Source organism: Chelmon rostratus, chromosome 9, assembly GCF_017976325.1.
Source record: "Chelmon rostratus isolate fCheRos1 chromosome 9, fCheRos1.pri, whole genome shotgun sequence".
Lineage (NCBI taxonomy): Eukaryota > Metazoa > Chordata > Actinopteri > Chaetodontiformes > Chaetodontidae > Chelmon > Chelmon rostratus.
The window spans coordinates 23,186,848-23,209,625 of NC_055666.1; the positions used below are offsets into that span (position 1 = coordinate 23,186,848).

General features: G+C 39.9%; 2 protein-coding genes across 2 annotated transcripts; one reads left to right on the top strand and one right to left on the bottom strand.

Moving 5' to 3' along the window:
- Window positions 1-587: 587 nt before the first annotated feature.
- On the top strand, window positions 588-14,426 carry etfdh (electron transfer flavoprotein dehydrogenase). The gene is made up of 13 exons (XM_041943659.1): window positions 588-798; window positions 1,570-1,728; window positions 1,965-2,194; window positions 2,581-2,662; window positions 3,207-3,325; window positions 3,827-3,904; window positions 4,491-4,637; window positions 5,062-5,202; window positions 6,643-6,786; window positions 8,036-8,204; window positions 9,293-9,475; window positions 10,011-10,232; window positions 13,066-14,426. Exons 1-13 carry the CDS (start codon window positions 768-770, stop codon window positions 13,227-13,229), a joined length of 1,869 nt encoding a protein of 622 aa, XP_041799593.1. The 5' UTR covers window positions 588-767; the 3' UTR covers window positions 13,230-14,426.
- Window positions 14,270-20,921, bottom strand: ppid (peptidylprolyl isomerase D). Its single transcript, XM_041943660.1, has 10 exons — window positions 20,770-20,921; window positions 19,937-20,077; window positions 19,591-19,697; window positions 19,046-19,234; window positions 18,389-18,511; window positions 17,588-17,694; window positions 16,608-16,749; window positions 16,268-16,354; window positions 15,848-15,890; window positions 14,270-14,894 (listed from the first exon to the last, which is right to left on the bottom strand). The coding sequence occupies exons 1-10, from the start codon at window positions 20,852-20,854 to the stop codon at window positions 14,806-14,808; spliced, it is 1,113 nt and encodes a 370-aa protein (XP_041799594.1). The 5' UTR covers window positions 20,855-20,921; the 3' UTR covers window positions 14,270-14,805.
- Between the last annotated feature and the right edge of the window lie 1,857 nt (window positions 20,922-22,778).

Sequence of the window (22,778 nt, forward strand, 5' to 3'; positions counted from 1 at the left end):
AATGAAATTATTTTATGTATGCCTCTTATCTGCTTGTTCCAGATGTGGTTACACATCCACACCATGTTCAACAGAAAACAGCTGCTTGCAGAACAATACAGAGCATTCAGGTGCACAGCTTATGCATTTTTAGAAATTTATCATTTAGAGTAAAAAGCTTAATTTAGTATTAATTGGCATGAAATTTATATTAAATCTCAAAATTGTACTGGAGGACAGTGCTTGCACAGTACTTAAATGTACTTAGTTACACTCAACCACTGGTAAACAGAATTCAGTTCTTTGTCCCTTAATTAGCATTTGTCAAACTCTTATCAATAAGTAATATATTAAAAAACTATTTTATTAAAAAGGTCACGTTGGTAGCCTAAACTCCAAATGTCTGGTCTCTGGATTTGACCACGTCCACACTGTCTGCGTGAGACCCTTTAATCAATGCATTAAATGATTCCTACACATGACCCCCTCAGGTCTACCACAGCTCGGGCACAAAGTGAAACACGCAGCTCCACATCTGCGCAGTTACCTCTGTTCGGCCGTGTGAATGCTGCCGCAGCAACGCAGCTTTTGACGCTCTCCAATGTCTGTGTTATGAGACGTACTTTGTAAGGCATCTCGGCCCAACATTTGTCTGCCGAGCGGCCGGGTTGCATAACCTTTCCATTGGCAGTGAAGTGACAACACCACAACTTCACTTCGGGTCCGGCTGATTCTAAAAGAAAAAAAAATCCGCTGTCCGCTAGTGAGCTCACGCTAGCTGACACATAATGTTTCCAGCTAGCAGATATTCAAGTAAAGGTACGTTCGCTAATGGTTGGTTAGCTAACATGTTGCGAGCTTGCTGTTTTGAACTTGGATGAAACTACTATAGTTCATTTCATTCTACCGTCAATTTTGTCAGATGTCGCCAAACGATTTATATGCTCACTACAGCCTGTTTTTTCTTTGTGCCTAACTTTGTTTTTGGGATTTCTACAAATGCTAGCGTTAGCGTTAGCCGAGACAGTCCGGCAAGCTTATTTATGTTAGCAGCAAGCTAAAATGTAGGTTAAAGTTGAACCAAGATATAGGTCACCTGGATAGTGTCCTTGTCCCGGCTTACACACCCAGTTTACGGTTTTTGAGAAATGTACTAGTGTTGTTAGTAACTTGCCATTGTTTTGAAGGTTATCACAAAGTGTTTTGCCATCTAAGAAGGATGTTAATTAGCAGCCTCCGACTTTGAATTAAGCTTAGCTGTTAGCATGGTGCCTCTGCTGCAAGAAAGGAATGTGACAACTGCATAGCATTTTCACTATGTTAGCTAATAAAGGTTTTTGTTAGTCTCTGTTCTGTGTTTGTTGAGGTGTTATGTTTCACAAGTCTATGTTATGACAGGCTATACTATGTCACCTATCTAGATTGGTATAGTTTTATTTGTTGTCATTTTATTGTATTTCATGAATGTTTTATCATTTGAGAACCAGTTTAGGCTTATCTAAACCAGTGAGAACACTGTTTACATAGTATGCAGCCACATACCCACCAGTTTGAACTGGTCATAACTGGGAGCTGCTCTCTCTCTTGCAGCCCACAGGTGTATCAGGGCATTGAAGACAGTACAAACAGAGTATGCCGCCCCTCAGCTGTACACAGCACTAAACAGAAGGACTTGCTCCTCGGTGCCAACACCCCGAATCACAACACACTACACCATCCATTCCCGAGATAAAGACTCAAGATGGGAAGGTAAGACACTGTTATCCAAAAATCAGCATTGTAAGTGCTCACACTCAAGATTGCTTCTTCAGTGTTTGGATGGCTCTACTTCAACTACCACCCTGCCTTATCCTGTCAGTTTGATGCAAGGCTTTGGCAAGTGTGAGACACAGGGCTGCACTTGTCCTTCTAAAATATTGCAAACTGAATCAGAACATAGTTCCTCTCAAGTTCCACAATATTTCTTGTTTATGGTTCTTCGTCAGGGATCGAGATGGAGAGATTTGCCGATGAGGCAGATGTGGTGATAGTAGGTGGGGGTCCTGCCGGTCTTTCAGCAGCCATTCGTCTGAAGCAGCTAGCCAACGAACATGGGAAGGAGTTGCGAGTGTGCCTTGTGGAGAAGGCCTCTCAGATTGGAGCACACACCCTGTCAGGGGCCTGTCTGGAGCCCACTGCCCTCACTGAGCTCTTTCCTGACTGGAAGGAACGAGGGGTCAGTGTCTTATTCAGCATGTCTTCTTTGTGGATTTGGTGCATAGATTGGTGTCTACAAAGATTCCTTTATACCATAAACAATGGTCACATCAGGTACTTCATGTTGTTGTATGTTGCGTAATATGTTATGTGACTTTTGCCAGCAATGCTAAATATAACATAGGTACACGTACTGGTATGCAGTAGAGTTTACTCATCAACATTTGCATACACCTGCATTGTTTTTTGCATATGAATACGTATGGATTTGTTAATGTTAGAAAATGTAGATCTGAATGTTTATACACTGTGTTACTTAATTGTAGGATTATTTATTTATACACACAAATCCCAATGAGGTCAAACACTTAACAACACACATTTGTTTGGTTGTTATTATTTCAGGCACCCCTGAACACTGAAGTGACTGAAGATGTGTTCAACATTTTAACAGAGAAACACAGAATCCCTGTCCCCATGCTGCCAGGTAAAAGCCTGTTTTAGTCCAAAATTCTCAATTCTAATGGGATAATGCTCTCTCACTTTGTAAGCTCACTATTAGTCTGATGTGGCATGAACAAGTTCTGCCCCACAGAGAGGGTGTTTCATTTATATTTCACTGGTTTCAGAGATCAGAATTGTATTCAATTATGTTAGATATATATGTGTTCAAAACTCACAGAACGTTCATTTAAATGTGTTTATATTTGCATTACACTTGTATTACATTTTTTGCAACAGTTACTGTTGTATTGTGTTTTTTTAATAATGGAAAACTGTTGCCTACAGATTATGATGTAAATACTGATTTTTAAGTTAAGCTGTTAAATGTTTTGGGAACCAAGTATCTTGACAAAAAGGTGGAAAAATTACCACTTGGTATCATACTGGTATGTGGCTTTGTACTGAGGTCGTTCAGTTGATGGATGGTCTCTCAAACCCGTAGGCCGGCTTGTTATGACTTAATAAAACATCGGACCCTCATTAGTGCTAATTTTGTGTGTGTGTGTGATTTTTCTGGCTGTCTCCAGGTCTGCCCATGAGGAACCATGGTAACTACATTGTGAGGCTGGGAAACTTTGTGCGCTGGCTGGGGGAGCAGGCAGAGGAGCTTGGAGTGGAGCTGTACCCTGGTTATGCAGCATCTGAGGTGAGACACATTTTTCTTAAATACATTTTTTCTGCCATATTTTCCCCCTCTTTCCTGTCTTACTGTCATTGGGTAGGTTGACTATAACTGTAGATCATTTGTCCATGAAACACAGTATCTCAAAACCTGCTCCAATTCTTACAAAATCTGGTGAGACCATTTTTAGGCTCTAATAATAATCTAATAAAGATCAGACTTAAAACTTTGAAAACCTACTGAAAGTGCTTACACTGCTGGTCTGAGTGTGATGATTCATGGAAGAATGATGGGATGTTGCTTTAAACCTTTATTTCTGTCTTACTTTGTAAAGCAATATAGTCACATAGTTTACAGCTTAATCAATTAATTAGAGAATATTATTAGCAGGGTTCTAGTTTAACCTGTAGGACAAAACTGATATAATCAGAAGTGCCACTGTTTGTGCTTGTTCTGCCATTTTTATCAAACATGTTTCCTGTCCCCTCTCAGGTCAAGGTGTTAACCTTTGTTTTTTTTGTCAAGGTTTTGTTTCATGAAGATGGAAGTGTAAAGGGAATTGCCACCAATGATGTAGGCATTGCCAAGGATGGTTCGCCGAAGGTATTGTGCACTAAAACAATGTCATTTAATAATCCTTCTGAAAATTACAAAGCAGGCCATTATTTTCAAAGTGCAATATACACATGAACAGCTTGGATACGACAGGCGCTTTGAAAATATATAAAGGCAAAAAAAACCAACAGGAGCACAGGCGCTTATTCTAAGGCATCAGGCATAGACATTTCCATTAACTGGCCTCTTTTATCCATTATGGATAAAAAAAATGAGTTTGTGCTTTGCTTCAAAGAAATGAGATTATTCCTGATACACCTTTTGAAAAGATGCGCTTTTTAATCATACCACGAACAGCAGAGCATTATTCACTAACCTGTTATACGACACATTCTGCACTTATAGTGTATATCAGGGCAATATTGTGTAGGCAGTATTAAGGCTACACCAATTTTAGCACATCTTTTCTTCTCACAGATAGGATATCTGTTTGATAATACCGAATGTTATTGTCCTGTACATGAAAAGCAATTCAATGATAGTTACCCTCCCAACCTAGCCATTCTCTGTATTATATTCAATTTCTTCTCACTCATGAAATATATTCATGCGTCCTGTACCTTTCCTGTTTCAGGATGTTTTTGAGAGAGGAATGGAGCTCCATGCTAAAGTCACGTTGTTTGGCGAGGGCTGTCACGGCCACTTGGCCAAGCAGCTTTACAAGCAATTCAACCTGCGTGAGAACTGTGAGCCCCAGACCTACGCCATTGGCCTGAAGGAGGTAAATAACATGTACCGCCCACATCAAACTAATGCTGGTATGTGTATCAGTCACTCTGTTTGTGGCCTAAATTTCCCCGTAATCTGGTTTGACTGATCATTCTTCATGAGAATAGTCCATCCTGAGGAGACTGATAAAAGTGGTTGTTGTAGTGCTGTTTCTACACTGGGATTCAACACTGTCTCCACAATCTGGTGTAAATTCACTATTTTATTTCAGCTACACAGAAAACATAACTGCAGCAGCTTGGTCTCCACAAACATGTTAATCTTGGAGATTGAGAAAAACATGGCTGGAGGTCTGAAACCCTCTTAATAACCCTTTCATTGCGAAACCCAACATAGTTGTCAGTCAGAAAGGAGTCTGACTGGATAGATTTAATTAAATTCTCTTCTTGTTGATATCGTTTTCCTTTTTCTTGAAGCTGTGGACAATCGATGAGAAGAAATGGAGGCCAGGCAGGGTGGAGCATTCTGTGGGCTGGCCTCTGAACAGGAACACATATGGAGGATCCTTCCTGTATCACCTGAATGAGGGAGAGCCACTCGTGGCCTTGGGCTTTGTGGTGAGTGCTTTTGTATCTATGTGTATTCATTCGGTTTGACTCGACCTCCTCAGTTTAGTTTGCTCTTTGACCCAAACAGGCGCTGTCAAAATACTCAATTTATGTTTATGTGACATTTTAACCGAAGCTCATGTTGTGTTGCTGCCATTCAAAAGGCAAGCACAAATGAGAGACCAGAGCAGACCTTTAGATCCACTGTGTGGGAGCATTACAGTTTCCCTGATAATTTATAGCAAAAATGGACGAAGAGTAGTGTTAAACTGCAGGCAGCCTCTCTTATACTTACTGTATATTATCATCCTGCAGGAAAATAAATAGTGTTGTTTGCATTTCACGGTGATATTTATTGTGAAAATATACTGTCAATGATCACAACAAAGAAAAGACATGATTTTTAGAAATGTTTTAAATAAAGTAAAAGAAAGACATCTTATTTACATAAATTGAGAAGCACCACTGATCTTAAGCTACAATCTTCTTACTTTTTACCTCCACCATTCTGCACAGATGGACTGGGACAGTTGCAGGTCATCTGGATCTCTCTCAGACTATATGAGGGAACATTGTTAAATGCTGCTTCCACTGATCATTAATTGAGTTTGGCTCTAAAACTTTAGCTCTGCGGGAAATTCAGCTGTTTGACTGAAGGCTACTCCAGTTCTGTCCTGAATGTGTCCTTGGGTTGTTATGACAAAGTGTGAATTCCAGTTTTTAGGCACATGCACTCTGGAGCTGGGTGGTTTTTTTTAAGACCTCTTTTCTCAGCTATGTTGTAGTATTCTCTCACCACTAAAAAGCATCCCCATAGCTTGATCCTGCTACTTCCATTTCACCAGACATATGATATTCGCCAGGCATTTGACCTTTAATTCGGGCCAAACATAATTTTTTTTGTGTCACAAGACTAATCTATTTAGAGGTATCAAGTGGCACCTCACAGATCCTGGCATCTTTTGCTGCATTTGGCCAGACAGCAATCTCAGAAGTGGTTCCAAATTTCTGTTTTCATCACAAGCCAACCTAAGGGGACGAAAGAAGTCCTTGACCTGGTCTGGTTATTTCCTCTGACAAGCACTGTGAACTTCGGTATCTATGTTAATGCCTCTCTAAATTATGTGTAAATTAAGTCCTTGAATGTCAGTTTGCTGTAGGTGTTATTCATGCAAGTTATAGAGACATAAAGAACAATAAAATCTTGATTTGTAGTGTCAATACCAAGAGTGTTAGTACAAAATAAATAATTTAAATGATGTATAAAAATGCAACACTAACTCAAGAAGAGAGTAAAATGAATTAGATTTGGATTCTTCTATAAGCCACAATAGCATCAGAAGCACACCCTACCTTTTTCCACTTTCTATTTGTCTAATAGGTTTATTGTATTTGTTTTGTTTTTTTAAATGACTCAGATTAAACAGGGACATTTTTTTCCCACTCCAGGTTGGTTTAGACTACACCAACCCTTACCTGAGCCCCTTCAGGGAGTTCCAGCGCTGGAAACATCATCCCTTCATAGCTTCCACACTGGAGGGAGGCAGCAGGATTGCATATGGAGCCAGGGCGCTGAACGAGGGGGGATTACAGGTATGTGTTTGTTTCATATTGTTTGCCATAACAGTTGTTTTATGAGCTAAAACTAAGAGTTGTGAAACAAGCCTGCCACTCGCTACTTCATATTAAATAAATCAAACCATAAAACTGACCTAATCTAAATGTCATAAGATGGAGTGAAGCTGTGTAAAAGGAGAAGTAGAGTCAGTTTCCCTGCGAGGAATGTTTAAATTTACTTTCATATTTAATTAGAGCCGTAAGCAGAACACTAATTTTAGAATCTAATTTCCTCAGCAAATATAATCAATGTTGTTACAGCTGAATGACAACAAACAAGCTACTAATTTAATCTGTTTATTAAACATTTTTACTATTACTGATACATCACTGTGGGTTTGGTTTATTTATTGTATACAGCAAATGCATCTATGAGTCTTTTGAAATAGTTTGATTTGTCTAATCTTTGTTGCTTTCTGGTTCTTCCTCAGTCAGCCATAATTAGTGCATTTTAATATTGAAAATGCAAACACAAAGACAGATAACATCCTTTATCTGCCAGATATGCAACATTGCTGTAATTGGGCAAAGGTCACAGATCCAAACATTATTATAAATATAATTAGGTTATTGGACTAAGATGTTGTTATAATATATGGCACCTCTGATTTGATTTCTCCCTGTGGACATGTCCAAATGGGAGGAGACCCTGAAGCAGACCCAAAACAGGTTTTAGGGATTATATATCCCACCTGGCCTGGGAACACCTCTAGGATGAGCTGGAGGACACCACCAAGAAAAGACTGAATCATATGTTTTTCATTTAAAGCTGTTTACTTATATAACGTGTCGCATGATTTGTTATAGTTGCTTTGTGGCTGATAATATCCAGTAGAATTATGAAGTGTATTTACTTGTGCACTTACTCTGTTTTTAATCAGACCACAAACCTGGATGAGGTGTGAACAACAGTATCCTGGTTTCTACCAGAGAACACCAGAGACCACATCCTGGTTTCTCAAAACTGGGATAAGGTCTTATCCAGGTGTCTGAAACCAGGATAAGATGTTTATATGCGCACATCAAAACCCGGATACTCCAAAAGCCTGATCCTAACCAGGACAGTGTGCATGCAAACGCCTGACATACTGATGCTGTATTTGCTCAGGACACATCACGCTGAGCTGCAGCCAAATTCTTGAAATCTGGTTTGAAGTTAAAAGTCTCAGAAAGAAATGCAAGAATGTTTAAAAATGGGCATCAACTCCTTCTTCTTCCTCTCCAGTCTGTCCCAAAGCTGACTTTCCCTGGAGGGCTGCTGATTGGCTGCAGCCCCGGTTTTATGAACGTCCCAAAGATCAAAGGCACCCACACGGCGATGAAGAGTGGCATGCTGGCTGCTGAGGCCATTTTCCCCAAAGTCACCGCAGAGAGCTTGGATTCAGAGACAGCAGGTACAAGAAGACCTGTTAATAATACTGATGGTTCATAGCTTGTTAGAGTGTAGACAAAATAATGTTAACAGCTCTTGGGAGAAATGATTTTAACTCTGAATTTAAAAAATCAGAAAAACTGCAACAAGGTTGAATTTCATCAGGTTGAATGTCAGGCAGAAACATTTGTCAGCTATAAAAGCTCAAGCAGTAAACTCTGAATATGAGTTATCAAACAACCTGAGAAAACTTAACGGAGGTCCAAAGAAAACAAATTGTGTGTCAATCAAAGTCAAGTCAAAGTCAAAGTCAGCTTTATTGTCAATTCTGCAGTATGTACAGGATAAACAGAGAATCGAAATTGCATTACTCTTCAACCTTTTGTGACAGGACATATATTAAAAAAGAGATAAATAAAAACTGTACAATCTAAATAGAAACTGTACAAACTAAGTAAAAACTGTACAATCTAAACAATGAAACATTGAGAATGTAATAGTGCAAATGTAAAAATGTAAACCTGGAGTGTCAATGAAAATGTCAGCGGGAACAGCCCGAAGAATCAAGAAATCAATCAATACAAGAATATGATTTGCAGCACTGCTGACGTCTTTACTTGCTGGTTGATTTTCAATAGCATTGTGACAAAATAAGAGTGGATTTTGTGAATACAAACTGTCTGTGGTCTGGAGAAGAACAACAACAAATATTATATTGTTCAGGGGTGAGTTCACCCAAATTACATCATTACCCCTCATGCTGTTGTGCTGTGCATATAGTTTTGGTTTAATGTGCCAGGGTTTGAAGTGATCTGCCTCTGAAACTTCTGCCACCACTCTAATTTAATTGAGACGAATGCATTTTAATTTGTGCTGCTCAAATTGAATAATTAGAGTCGAAAACTCAACAGCAGAGTGTTTTACCAGAAACTGTCCAAGCTGATTAAGTGTGTTACGGGGATGATTTCCATAGGGATTTGTCATTCGTACATAAATCTTTGGAGTAAGGTCGGAATTAATCAAGGCTTTGTGCTACAAATGTGCAGAAACAGCAGAGCATGAATGAAATTACAGTTTAAATTAAATGTATGTATATTTTAATCCTCCCAGGACTCCATATACCTGAGTACTCTGAGAACTTGAAGAACTCGTGGGTGTGGAAAGAGTTGTATGCAGTTAGAAACATCAGGCCGTCCTTCCACAATTACTTTGGCCTGTATGGTGGTATGGTTTACACTGGACTTTTCTACTGGATCCTCAGAGGAAAAGAGCCATGGACCCTCAAACACTGTGGTGAGCACAATCATTGTACATCTTGGCAGTAACTCGAACATTTGTATTGCTTTTTATGCATTTAGCTGATATCTCTATAGCAACATGGTGCTTAGTTTAACAGAGTTAAGGATTTTCAGTTGTAAATAAAAAGAATGATCGTGTGTTACCAGACAGGTCACATGTGGGAGAGTTACCGTAATGAAGAGAAATGGGCAGCAGTGAACTGTGAGAACGCAAGAACAGTTTTTATCCTGAAGAGTGCGATTTTATATTTTCTACAGCTACATTGTGAAGAACCTGATTTCACTTATGTACAATGTTAATTCTAAGAAAACCATGTATAAAAAGAATATAGCATTAGCAGAAATCAGTCCACGAGCTTAGTTAGACCTGCATATATAAAGAATATTACATATAGAGTGCAGCAGTACTGTTTTTCAGTGTGGTTAGTTGCAGCACATGCCAGTGGTTCTGTGTAGGTGAGGGATGAGGTCATCTTATCTCTGCAGAGAAAATCAACATTTCGTAACCAGCCGTGCTCGCTCTGTCTCAGGCCTTGATGCCAACCAGCTGAAACCAGCTAAAGATTGTACGCCGATTGAATACCCCAAGCCCGACGGCAAGATAAGCTTTGACCTGCTCTCGTCTGTGGCCCTGAGCGGCACCAACCACGAGGGCGACCAGCCACCCCACCTGACCCTGAAGGATGACAGCGTCCCGGTCGCCAGGAACCTGGCCATATATGATGGGCCTGAACAACGCTTCTGCCCCGCAGGTAACACCATCATGGCCTCTGAAGAGCACAACTCACACAGTCTGTCAGGGCGCTGATAACAGCAAATCTTTTCCACATACTACAGTGAGAAAGCCAATTGTTTGTTTTGTAGCGTTTTCCAGCAAGTTCCAGCAATCAAGACTTGTAAACACAGGTTACATGCACTCTTAAGTAGTATATTTAGGCAGGGAGTTAACTTTTATCCTGCAATATTCAATCTTTCTGTAGCTTGAAAGTTAATGTAATCAGAGGTGAAACAATTAGTCGATGGACAGAAAACAAATCTGCAGCCGCTTTCATAATGAATTTGTCTTTTTTAAAGTCATTTTTCAAGCATAAATGCTAATCATTCTCCAGTTCCAGCTTCTCCAGTGTGACTTTATTTGGTTTTTGACTAAAAAAACAACCTTTTATTATTTTGTGATATCTTATCTATTAAACAGTGAATCAAGGAAATTATCAGCAGATTAATCGATAATGAAAAATATCATTAGTCGCAGCCATGAATCTAATCCAGTCCTTATTAAAATTCATATTGTGTTGTTCAAACCAGTTACGTAACGCACGTAAGTAAGTGTATTCAGTGTACTATGATAAAAAAAACGGAGAACAGAAGCAGTTTGAGAAGCTGGAACCAGCGGCTGTTTGATATTTTCACTTGATGAGAGACTTAAATGATTAATCCATAATCAGGGGCTACTTTTCTGTTGACCCACTAATCATTCACGAATTATTTCAGCTACTGCAGTTAAGAACAAATTAAGAAATACCTGGCAATGAGCACCACTCCAACAGTTTGGAGTGGTGCTCCTGTTTTTGGCTCAGTTTGCCTCTTAGATTTTCGATCATGGCTGCAGGCTGTCGGCTGTCTCTGCTTAACTCGTCAAACCTTGTGCTTAAAATATAGATTTAGGTATAGATAAATAGATGGTCCAAGTTGTGTTCTCATTCCAAGCACTGTTTGATTTCTGAGACTAGAGTTTCAAACTTCAGTAAAGAAGTAAACACTCCAACTTTTGAATAAACAACAAGCACAATGGTGGGAACGTGCAGGACTTTGATGAAAAATGCTCCAGGGTCCTGTAGATTCTTCAGTGAAAGACAGCACAGTGTAACTGGAGCAGTATTAATTTCCATTTTGAATGATTTGTTTAGTAAGGAACAGAAAGCATTGCAATACCTCACCTGTATTCTGAAATTACTAAACTGGAACACCTGCAGACTCTAAAAGCTAAAAAACCAAGTCTTAAAACTGTGAAGAGGGAAAAAAATGGGTTTAGAAATGAGTTGTGATGATGTGCTTACACAAGGTCTCCAGATAAATACAAGCCCACCTGAATTACTGCCACAGCCTTTGTTGGAAACTAACATTTTTCATTCAAGTCTGCAACCAAAGTGTGTTTTGTTTTTAATCAGTACTGTGAGGCCAGCAGAGTGTGTGTTTGTTAAGCCAGCCAGCCTCAGGTTATTGGTTATGTCCTTTCCAGTGCAGCACTTGTGATTGAAAAGCTGAACTCGATATTCAATCTCAGGACCCGGCTGCCTTTGAAATCTCTGGAAACTTTGAAACATAATGAAGTGCCCACGTGGACACAGAGCGAGACTGTTTTTTTTCTTTGTGGCCCACAGAGGTGAGCCTTGATAAAGAGCAGGGGAGAATGGATAACGCAGAGCAGCAATTACTGTGCACACAGCAGCTTTGGGTTAGCAAGGTTAATAATTTTAAAATGAGTTGTGGCTCAGCAGTTTTGCAGTAAATTGTAAATGGTGGCAAAAGGCAGCAGAGAACTGACAGCTGAACACTGTTACATCCTCTAAACTTTGAAATCTAAAGAGTGGGTTCATTACATCATTAGAATCACATACTGCGGAGTATGTCACTGACAGGTTGCTGTGGCACCTCACACGGTAACACTGTACTGCATGTCAAGGCTTTTACTTTTTAACTTCAACTTTAAAAACTTAAACCCAACCCCACTTTTTAGAGACAGCAATATATCCTTTACCTGCACTTCACATCAAACTATCAGGCTGCAACAATAAACTTCAGCTTTCTCCCAAAGCCAGTGTCACTGTCAGTGTGAGAGACCAAATCCAATCCACATTCATAAAGCTCACTTACCTTCATCTGTGAACAGCCAACCCTGATCCCGGTCTTTGCACGTCAAACAAAAAAGGGCCAGTGAAGCTGCATTTTCCCATTTTGCTGTCAATGGCTGATTCAGACAGTGGAGCTTTCTGAAGCCTTCCACCGTCTGCATCGCTATCTTTCATGTAGACCTTCTGCTGGTGCTGTGGGCATTAAGGCAGTCATTTAAAACACAATGGAACTTCTTAAAACCAGGGGGCTCAGATCACTTTTCACTGCTGCTGAAGACTTTTCAGACCTGTTTTATCGCTGTTACCTCTCCTTGGTGACACTCTTATAAGAAAAGTTTTGCAAAATAAAATCAGTGAAACCGCACAGAAAGCATGGTTCATGATCCTTCGTTTGGTAAAATAGTTGAGACGTATTAGACTATACTGTGAGCCTTCACACTTTTACCACAGGGCAATACCATTAGAAATTCTAAAGCATCGCACCGTATTATCAAGATGTGTCACTCAAGATAAAGACAGTGTAACAATACAAGCAGTTCTGCAATACAGCACAAAAACAAATCTGATGCAACATGATATCTCTATCTTAAATTAATCTGCCTTGTTCATCTTTTCTAAAAAAAAAAAAAAAAATCAATCCTGATCAGAACATAAGGTCAAACACATTGTTAATGACCTAGTTCCCATGTGTCTGGTTTTTAACTAGTTCACTTTGTCTCCGCTAACTCTCCAGGTGTGTACGAGTATGTTCCCATGGAAACCGGAGATGGGATGAGATTGCAGATAAACGCTCAAAACTGTGTCCACTGTAAGACCTGTGATATCAAGGACCCGAGCCAGAACATCAACTGGGTTGTGCCTGAAGGCGGCGGTGGACCAGCCTACAATGGAATGTGAACGTGTCTTTTTTTTTTTTTACCTTTTGTCTTGAAAGAAAACTGTAAAGTACAATACATTCAGGGTTACAGTACTTGCTGGCAAATGTGCCTAAAACATGGAACAGAAAATAACTACATAGCTGTTTTGAGGGTGTAATAATAAAAACTGCAAAAAGGAAGTACTTTAGGAATGAAACTGTGTTGTCATAGAAATTAAGCCTTTATTTATACAGTGGTGTATATGGTGGGGTGAGTCATTCTGGTGAAAAGATAGCAGATATTTGAAGTCAACAGCCAAACAAATTCACCCCTCCTTTCAGTGCTCCTTCAGAAGCTACACCCCCAAAACTCATGCAGCTAACATGCAGAGAGGAGGAGGCGGTTTCCCAGAGGCAGCGGACCAGCTCCAGGCAGCGATACTCGCAAACATCACAACAACAACACATCACTACAAAGTAAGCCGAGTGTCTGTGGGCGAAGAAATTTAACCTGACACACAAATCACAAACATTATGTTAGCACAACATGGCAGTGCTAATGTTACCCACCTATCAGGCAGAAACTCCACATCCATCTTCATGTCTTTCAGCTCTCAGGTCTCTCCGCTGTGTGAAAGCCTCACCAACTTAAACAGGTTTTGTTAACATGTCCTATGCACAAGCGCCACCTGTTGCTGATTGGCTGGATTAGTTTTGTGTGGCTTGGTCCAAGCCACTTTGTTTCCCATTTACTGAGCCAGGGTTGTGTTCAAACACTATCTACTTTTTCCACACAGGACAGAAGGCTAGTTGAGTGTGAGGAGATGTTGGCTGAATTTGACAAAAAAGTTTGTTGGATTAAAATGACTGACCCCACCTGTAGTTTAAAATGTTGTACAGACATTATGAAACCTATGCAAAACACACGACCATTTAAAGCAGAAGGTACTCTTAGCAGTTGTGTAGTTTCACTCCATTAAAATCCACAATATGGGCATTTTGAACAGTGGCTCTTATTTTTGTGTCATTCTAAGTACTTTATCAGCTGTAATAGTTAATATATTTCCTTCAAAAATGTAATTGAACAAGCAAACAAGCTGCTCTCAAATGAAGCTTTATTTCAGTATTATTGCAGGTATAATTTAACAGCATCTGATCCACACAGTATTGTACATACAATGATGGTATCACAGTAATGAATAAAGAACACTTAACTGTTTTCCCTTTGATTGACCTCTGGAGGAAACAAATAAAAACAATTGTGTGTGGCACTGAACCATAATCTCTACCATGAAAAACACACAGAGCTTTGCTTTGCTGGACCACTTCAAAACTCCAGAACAAACCCCATGTTAACCCAGTTTTTCAGAGCAGTGGGGTCAGCCATGCATCAGACAAACGCTGAAACTATTCATTACAGTGAAGACGCCTGTCAGAATTAAGACAGGTCAAAGCTTACAACAGTTAAAAAAAACCATGAACGGACCTGCCAACTGAAAATACTGTACACTTTCACCTTGTTACAGACTCCTCAGCTGAGTGTGCAGCTTCCCAAGAAGAGATGAATTCCTGTCAATAACATTGATCAATATTTGATGTCAATGCATCGTTACGTGTTCACGCAAACATTTTGGCATAGATTTTCTTTTCTTTCTCCTTCTCCTCCTGGATTTTAAGTTGGACTCGCTTCATCTCGTTACTGATAGCTGTCAAAAAAAAGAACACTTTGAATTAGCTCAGCAGTCAATGAATCAAATGCAGTTATGTCTATTTGTGCTGGATATTGTTTCGCCAACACTTACATTTCAAACACTGTTTCTGATGCCCACTTTGACACATTTTGTAGCTCTCTCTCTGCACACTAAAATTTCACTTTAAAAAGACATTTTGCTCCTGAAGGCACCATGGAGAGCAGGAAGCACACTGATAGCTCTTATCTCCTCGCCCAGCAGCCATTAAACTGTTGCTTAGAATATCAAAAGAGCACTATCAAAAAGAGGAGCTCGAGATTTACAGAGAGCCCTGTGCCACCCAGTATACTCAAGCCTTTACATATTGGGGGTCCCGTAAACGTCCAATGGAGGCAATGACAAAACACACGTCATGTAAATTACATCCTTTGCAGCTCTTTAAACCAGTTTTAGGAGGGTATATATCTGCTAATGGCAAATGCTTCTTAAAGGATGTCCCACTGTGTGCTTTGATCATTATGAATTAGCTGTTTTTTTAAAGACTTACATGCTTGAATGCACTAGATAGCGTGTGGCTGTGAATAATTTTCTCACTGGTCACACAAAAAGTAGCTAGATAAAAGTGTCCGCTCTTTGAAAAACTGGGACAGAGTAACCAAGAAGAAAAGAGTCATCAAACTAATCGAATCATTACTGTCCTGCAACGGACCTATCATGAATAACAGATAGCTACTAAATTCCCCCTATAAAGTTCAATTAGGAGGAACAACAAACATGGGGGAAAAACAACTTGTTCCTGCAGTCCTGGACTGTTTTTCCTTCCTGAGCTTGCATGCCAAGTTTGAATAATGCATGTGAATATGCACGCAATGTTAAATAAACTTAATATGCAAATGTGGGAGATGAAGGAAAATATCTGCTGCGTATCTTCGCATTGGGTTAAGGCTGAGCAAACAAACATTACCCACCTTTGTCTTCTGGGGCTACTCCCTGAGCTTTCTTCAGATCAATCTGAAAAATGACCAATGCGGAAAAACAATTTGGTGAGTCAAACAGACATTACCAAGCATCTCCAAATCCAATGCACCTGGATTTTATCTGGTATAAACTCGGATGTATATGCATGAATGAATAAGCACAGTTACTTCCATCCGCCAAATGCTTAACAACAATACATCATTTGATTCTCATACATCCAAACTATTCAGTCCTGCAGACAAAGCTAAACTGGAGAGTCCAGTGCTGCTAATGCTGCATAACACCAGAAGATATTTCACATATACAGACAATAACACATATATACATTTTGAACTGTTGTCCAGTAAAGGCTCTCAGTCTTTTAGATTTCCATTTTCCAGCAGCTACTTTAAAGAGAAAGGTGACATTACCATAGCTTTGCTGTATTCTTTTAACCCCTGCCAGGCCTGGGCCCTCCGGAAAAGTGCTTTAGTGTTCGCTTGGTTGAGCTCTAGAGCCTGTTAGACACAACAGAAACACACATTAGAAATGGAATTCAGCTTTATTAGTCGTCCGTATTTGTGATTTGTATTCCCCCTCACCACTTATTAACAGGCTGCTGAACGTTCATATTTACTGTACAGAGATGACAGTGGTACAGATGTCCTCATGTAACTCACAACAATGAAGCTTAGCTCAGATTCTTAGCATGGGCAATGGGCTGCAAAACAGTTCCATGTCATACAGGACCAGCACAAAGGCAGCATTCACCTCATTGCAGCTGTCCAGAGCGTCCTGCCACAGCTGCATCTTCAGCTTACATGCTGCTGTGTTGAGGAAGCAGCTGAGGGCCGTGGGCTCCAGCTTCTTCTGCACCTCCTCCTCCAGCTGCTCTCCACCCACCTCCAAATACCTGCAGGAACAAAGGGCTGATGATTCCGGATAGAACTGGATCATGATGAGCAATGACTGGTGTCGCTGAAAAAAATGTGGGCGAGTGCTGTCAGGACTGAACTGAATCACGGGTGAAACTGCAGTGGGAGCGTTCGGTCTTCAAAGTGGACGGATGCTCCTGAGCCTCAAGTCACAAAATACTGTAAGTACTAACTCATCACTTACAAAACCTGCAGTTTGTCATCACTGCCTGTTCACCAACACTGTCGACTTTATTTTTGAGTATAATCTGGTTTCTGCATATATATTTTTCTTATTGTCTACAAATCACATGAAATACCAAAACCAACACTGAATTCATCCAGCCAATAAGTACTTTCTCTTTCTCGCTGAAGCCTAATACACCCTCATCCTCTCTACCATAGACCTCCACTGTTAACTAAAATAAGAACAACAGCATAAAGGAGCCACTGTTGCCCTGGGTGATAATGCTCTTTTATTACTATGAACATGAGCACTGTAGGTTTCTTGACTCAGTCCCACATACACCTCATCCTGCTGCTATATATATACACTGACACAAATTAATACGCATTTTCATGGGATTTCTAACCTTAAGAAAAGCATAAAAATTATAATATGCTTATCACTTCAATGTTGTTACTATTTTAGCAGTGAAGAATGATTTTTATTGTTGAGCAGTAAATCTCCATGTAGTGTCCCAATAATAAACCTTTTGAAGAGTGCATGTCTGAAGATTAGGGTTATACACCACAGCAGGTGGACTATTATACGAGCCAAAAATTCTCACTAGTATTAAATGAGGGCGACTGTGACTGAAAGAAACCCACACTGACCTTAGAGCTTTGCTATATTTGTTGACTGCAGCTTGCCAGTCTTGATTCTTAAAAAGACTGTTTCCAATATTCTTCATGTCCTCAGCAACAGATAGAACTTTGTCAACCTGAAAGCAAATACAGATGGAAATGAGTAAGTCTGCAAATCCATTTCCTTCAAACACAACAGCTGGCATGAAAAATACAACCCCGGTTCCAAAACAGCTGCGTCAAACCTGAATAAAAACAGAATGCAATCATTTTCAAATTAGCTGTGTTTAATGACTGTGTTCCAGAGTCCATGTAGTAACATCCTTTATACAATCATGTGTTCACAAAGTGATGAACCTCGCCCCATCCTTGACTTTGAATGACGGAGCCTTTCGTCAGTGCCCCTTTCATACTCAATCATGATGCTATCACCTGTTACCAATCAACCAGTTTACCTGTGGAATGTTTTGGAGCGTTCCACAACTTTCCCAGTCTTTTGTTTCTGGCATCAAAATTAACTGTTAAACAGTCAGAACGGTTGTAAACAAAAAGTTCAGCCAGGCTATCTAAAGCATTTTATTTCAAGGTCCAATCAAAATGAGTGCACTCAAAGTATTGGTAATAATCCATCATTCCTCATTTTGGTGGCAAGCCCTTGAAATTGTTTAGTAGCTGTTTTACCCTGCTTCCATGTTGGCTAAACACAGCCTGGATCTTGATATTGAAATTGTTATTGATCTCATCTGACTTTGAATAATTCGACAGACGGGCACACTTCCAGAAAAGCCAGAGTGGCCCTTTAACAAAGGCCCACAGAGCAATGACACTTACATCTTTGAAGTCGACGTCGGAGTCCTCGGGGAAGTCTGGGTGGGTGTCCCCTGATCCATCGCTTGGTGCAACGCCCCAGCTGTCCCCGTCCTTATGCTCACCACAGTCTGCTACGACACATGGCTGCAAAGGTAGACATAAGCAGAAATTTAAGACAGGAAAATATCGTTTATAACTCGTGAAATTCCCACAGGTCAGATTCTTTGGTTGTCCATGAATTTGTCCCATCTACTAACGCATGTAGATAAACAAGCCATGCTTGGGAGCCAGGTTTTAAATTACTGATCATTGTTTTAAAGGTTAACGCTTGACTAGCTGCAAAAAGCAAAAATAAACAATTAACATACAACTACAGGCCCTTTTATAATCCCATTATGTAAAACACTAGCACATAATAATCATTTCTGGGAGAATTTGAGTATTGTGATTTTGTATCCAATTGACTGCAGGTTTTGAATTTCCTCCACAAAGATGTTTTTGTCTTCACATGGAAGAAAATTTCAAACAAAAAGGACAACAAACCACCTGGAAGCAATACTGTACTCACCATAACGGTACAAGCATCATGAGAGGCTACACTTGCAAGGGTCGGTGCCACCTTTGAAAAACTGTAAATGTATTATTTTGGAATGAACTGTACAAACTTCAAACATTTACCTTTACAGGGGTGTCATCCTTGGTGTCAATGGACTCCAGCATTTTTACCACTCCCATCCCTTTTAACACCTGTCCGAAGACCACATGCTTGCCATCTAAGTGTGGCGTGGGGACAGTAGTGATGAAGAACTGCGAGCCATTGGTGTTGGGCCCGGCGTTGGCCATGCTTAGCAGACCCACTCTGTCGTGCTACATGGAGAGGGAGGTAAATTAGCCACAGACAAAAGATGGCACTACTGTCACACAGAAACAGGAAAAATATGTTAATGTAGACATGAGAATAGGTCAACGTTATTTAGTTTATATTTTTTGCCTTTTTAAAAAAAACACAAAAGAGACTGAGAGTATTGGGAGAGAGAAATTAGTCACTGGGACATCCTGGAGGAATATGTCCACTGTTTGACATAATGTATGTAAAATAAGTCTCATTTCAAGTCAAGAAGGCCAATTTAGCTAAAAAAAATGACTACAAACAGTGGGGGGTAACTGATGGCCGAAGAAACCCCTTTAACCCAGATAATGAGGATTCTAGTTGAATAGTTTACCATGTAGTGGAAGTTTTCATCCTCAAACTTCTCCCCGTAGATGCTCTCACCCCCGGTGCCATTATGGTTGGAGAAATCACCTCCTTGGATCATGAACTTCTTGATGACTGCCAAAAACAAATGTACAACCAAATTACTTTGTGAATCAACCAGACTGAATGTCAATACTGCTTTAGGCTCCCTAATTTACTTTACATTTTTAATACTTTTAACAGTTCAGTATCCAAGCACCTACAAATGTCTCACTGTCCTTTCAGCTACTTCTACACATGTGTGCGCACTAAAACTTCAGTGTGTCCTTCCAAACTCAAAAGTCACAATATATGCAGATGTGAAGGCTGTTTACTTCTGTGAAACGGGCATCCTTTGAAGTGCAGTGGTTTCCCGGTCGATTTGCCGGTGCCTTTCTCTCCAGTGCAGAGTGCCCGGAAGTTTTCGGCAGTCTTGGGGGTGATATCAGCAAACAGCTCCAAAACTATTCGGCCAGCTGTGGACAGAAAGCAATTCAGTGTTACATTACTGCACATGTTTAGTCGCATATTCTGAGCCTACTGACAGTGTGATCTGCTTGTGAATAGTCTGGAACTAGTTACTACATACTTTCAATACATTATTTTGGTTATCTTTACTACAGTTAAGTGGAGCAGGATGTTGAGGTATTTATGACGCATTACAATTATAATGGCAAAACTATATCTATTCGACAAAATAGGCCTCATCAGGCTGCAGTAAAATATCATGTCTTTAATTTGTTAGCTGAAGCCAGTTAATAGTGAGTTAATCAAGACTATTAAATTACCTACACATGTGAATGACAATTACTAGCTGCTATGAACTATATTACTATTGTGTGACAGCAAAGCTCAGGCTGAGGCTGAGGTCTTACTGGACAACACAACCACACGTGGTTCATGCACAACAGGACGATAGACAAGCTCCCTAGATAAACATTTATCGGACACAAAGCTAGCTCACATTAAACATTACTGAGCTCCTAATGTCGTTGTGTTACCAATTGGCTTATCTGATAACAGTAACGGTTCTGGCAACTGCTATGTTAAATGAATTAGTCTCTAGAAGTGACTAGAGGGAGCCAAGACTATGCTAAGCTAACAAAGCTAACGTTTAACCTGGCCCTTAAAAGGATGTTATCTGACATTAAAATCAAAATGTCCTGACCTCTTTCACCACCAATGTCTACATCGAAGAAAACGCGTGGGTTTTCAGGGTTTGAAGGCTTGTCAGACGATGTTGGGTGAGACATTTTGAGGACAAGGCGGTTTAAGACACTTGGTTGGGCTAACCTCGCTAAACCCGGCCGGTATGCTGGAGCAGATTTTACGAAGAAGAAAGAACTCAATAACTTCCGTTCGCGAAATTTCAAAATAAAACTATTCCATTAGAATGTGCTGTAGAATTTCTGAGTGTTTCGAGGTAGCCAAATTAAAAACGGATGAATCGCGTGTTTTAATTTCAAATCTAAGAAGACAAGAACATGTATAATTTATAATTATCCCCAAAATATCCTTTTTACGACACATATCCTGCGTAATTTTAAATGTACGATTGTGCGCCTCAATAATACTTCCGGTCATGCAAAAGAAAATTGACACGTACAAAAAGCAATTTATCTTTTCATGGCGCTCCCTCACTGTCACTAGTGTAAGTATTAATGCGCAAAATGAATACAATCCATTACACTAGACCATTTAATTTTTTATTATAATATGAATATACATATAAAGATCACTATACAGTGCATTTTCTAGAAAATCAGTAAAGTAACTGTGGATTACAAAACCAGGCAGAAAAGTAATCACACTGATTATCTTAATCTTAAATGAAACCTTGATGAATTTGTTGCTCTAAAAACGTTCATGCATTCTGTAGATGGTTCATTTGAAATAGGAACTTGGAAAGAAAATTGTCCCATGCCCTCTTGTGAGATGTCGAAATGCTTCTTTGTGTTGGTCGAGGGTAAACATTTAGACAAGTGGCGCAACATAAATCTAAGGGCTTGTGAAATGATTGATGGGTTAGAAAAGCATATCAAAGCTGCACAAAATGTATTTTCTTTTTTCTAATATTTCCTTTTTTACTTGTAAATAGTTTATTCTATTCTATAGTATATTCTACCTCTTACACCTCAGATAAGGAAGAAAATAACAATCCTTCACTTGACCAAGTCCTAATGTATAAATGCTGTATATTCAACAACAATGGGCTACAAGAGGACATTGCTTTGTTTTGGGGGCCTCAAGACTAAAAGGTTGGAAACCACGGAGTTAGACCGGGGGAGAAACAGATTAAGCTTTTCTTAACTGGGGATTCAAAGATCTCTGAGTTAACAGCAACACCCATGGATCCAATGCTGGTGCATGAAGCCTCTGACTTTTGCACTCAGACAGTCTTGTAAACACATACAGTGTTCTGTCTCTGCAATACTCAACCACATAATGCCTTCAGGTGGGTGTCAGATTGAGGGCAGCGTGTTGTAGTGGTGGTATTACCAGAAAATTGCAGCTGACCTCAAGAAATTGATGTCTGTGTGGCTCATTATATGAAAATTGGTGGTTTGTTTCGCGGTATACAATCTGTACAGTTATCTACACCAGACATAAGTGGATGTGATTGCTATCGCCATGGGGATGGATTACCAGGCGTTTTTCATACAGGAATCAAAAGTCCATACCTGTAATGGCGTGAGAGGGGAGATGGATGTCTGATAAACAATAGCAACCGGGTTATTTTTGGAGACAATCCTCAGTTTGAGGAATCAGTGCCATATCTGACTTGTTACATTGCTTCGGGCAGATTGTGAAAACCGCGTGAAGACAATTCATTTCCAGATGTATTTAAGTTCAGAGTTACATTCTCAGTTGCAGTAATTACAACTGATGGCCATGAACTTTCACAGGTATGTAGAATTGTGCAAGAATTCTACATACCTGAATCATTCTGGCTGGAGAGTGTGAAGAAATGAAACCCGCTAAACAGTCACCATGTTACAGGGATTACACAGTGTTTAATCAAACGTGACACATCTCGTTAACTGTCAGGTCCGCTCAGCCGCCGTGGGTAGTAGAATGCCATCTGCTGTTAGCTCTGACTGCCTCTGTGAAACTTGGTGTTGACTTGCAGTGAGTCATCCATCAAGTTCTTTCTGAGAAGAAACAAAAAGGCAGCCG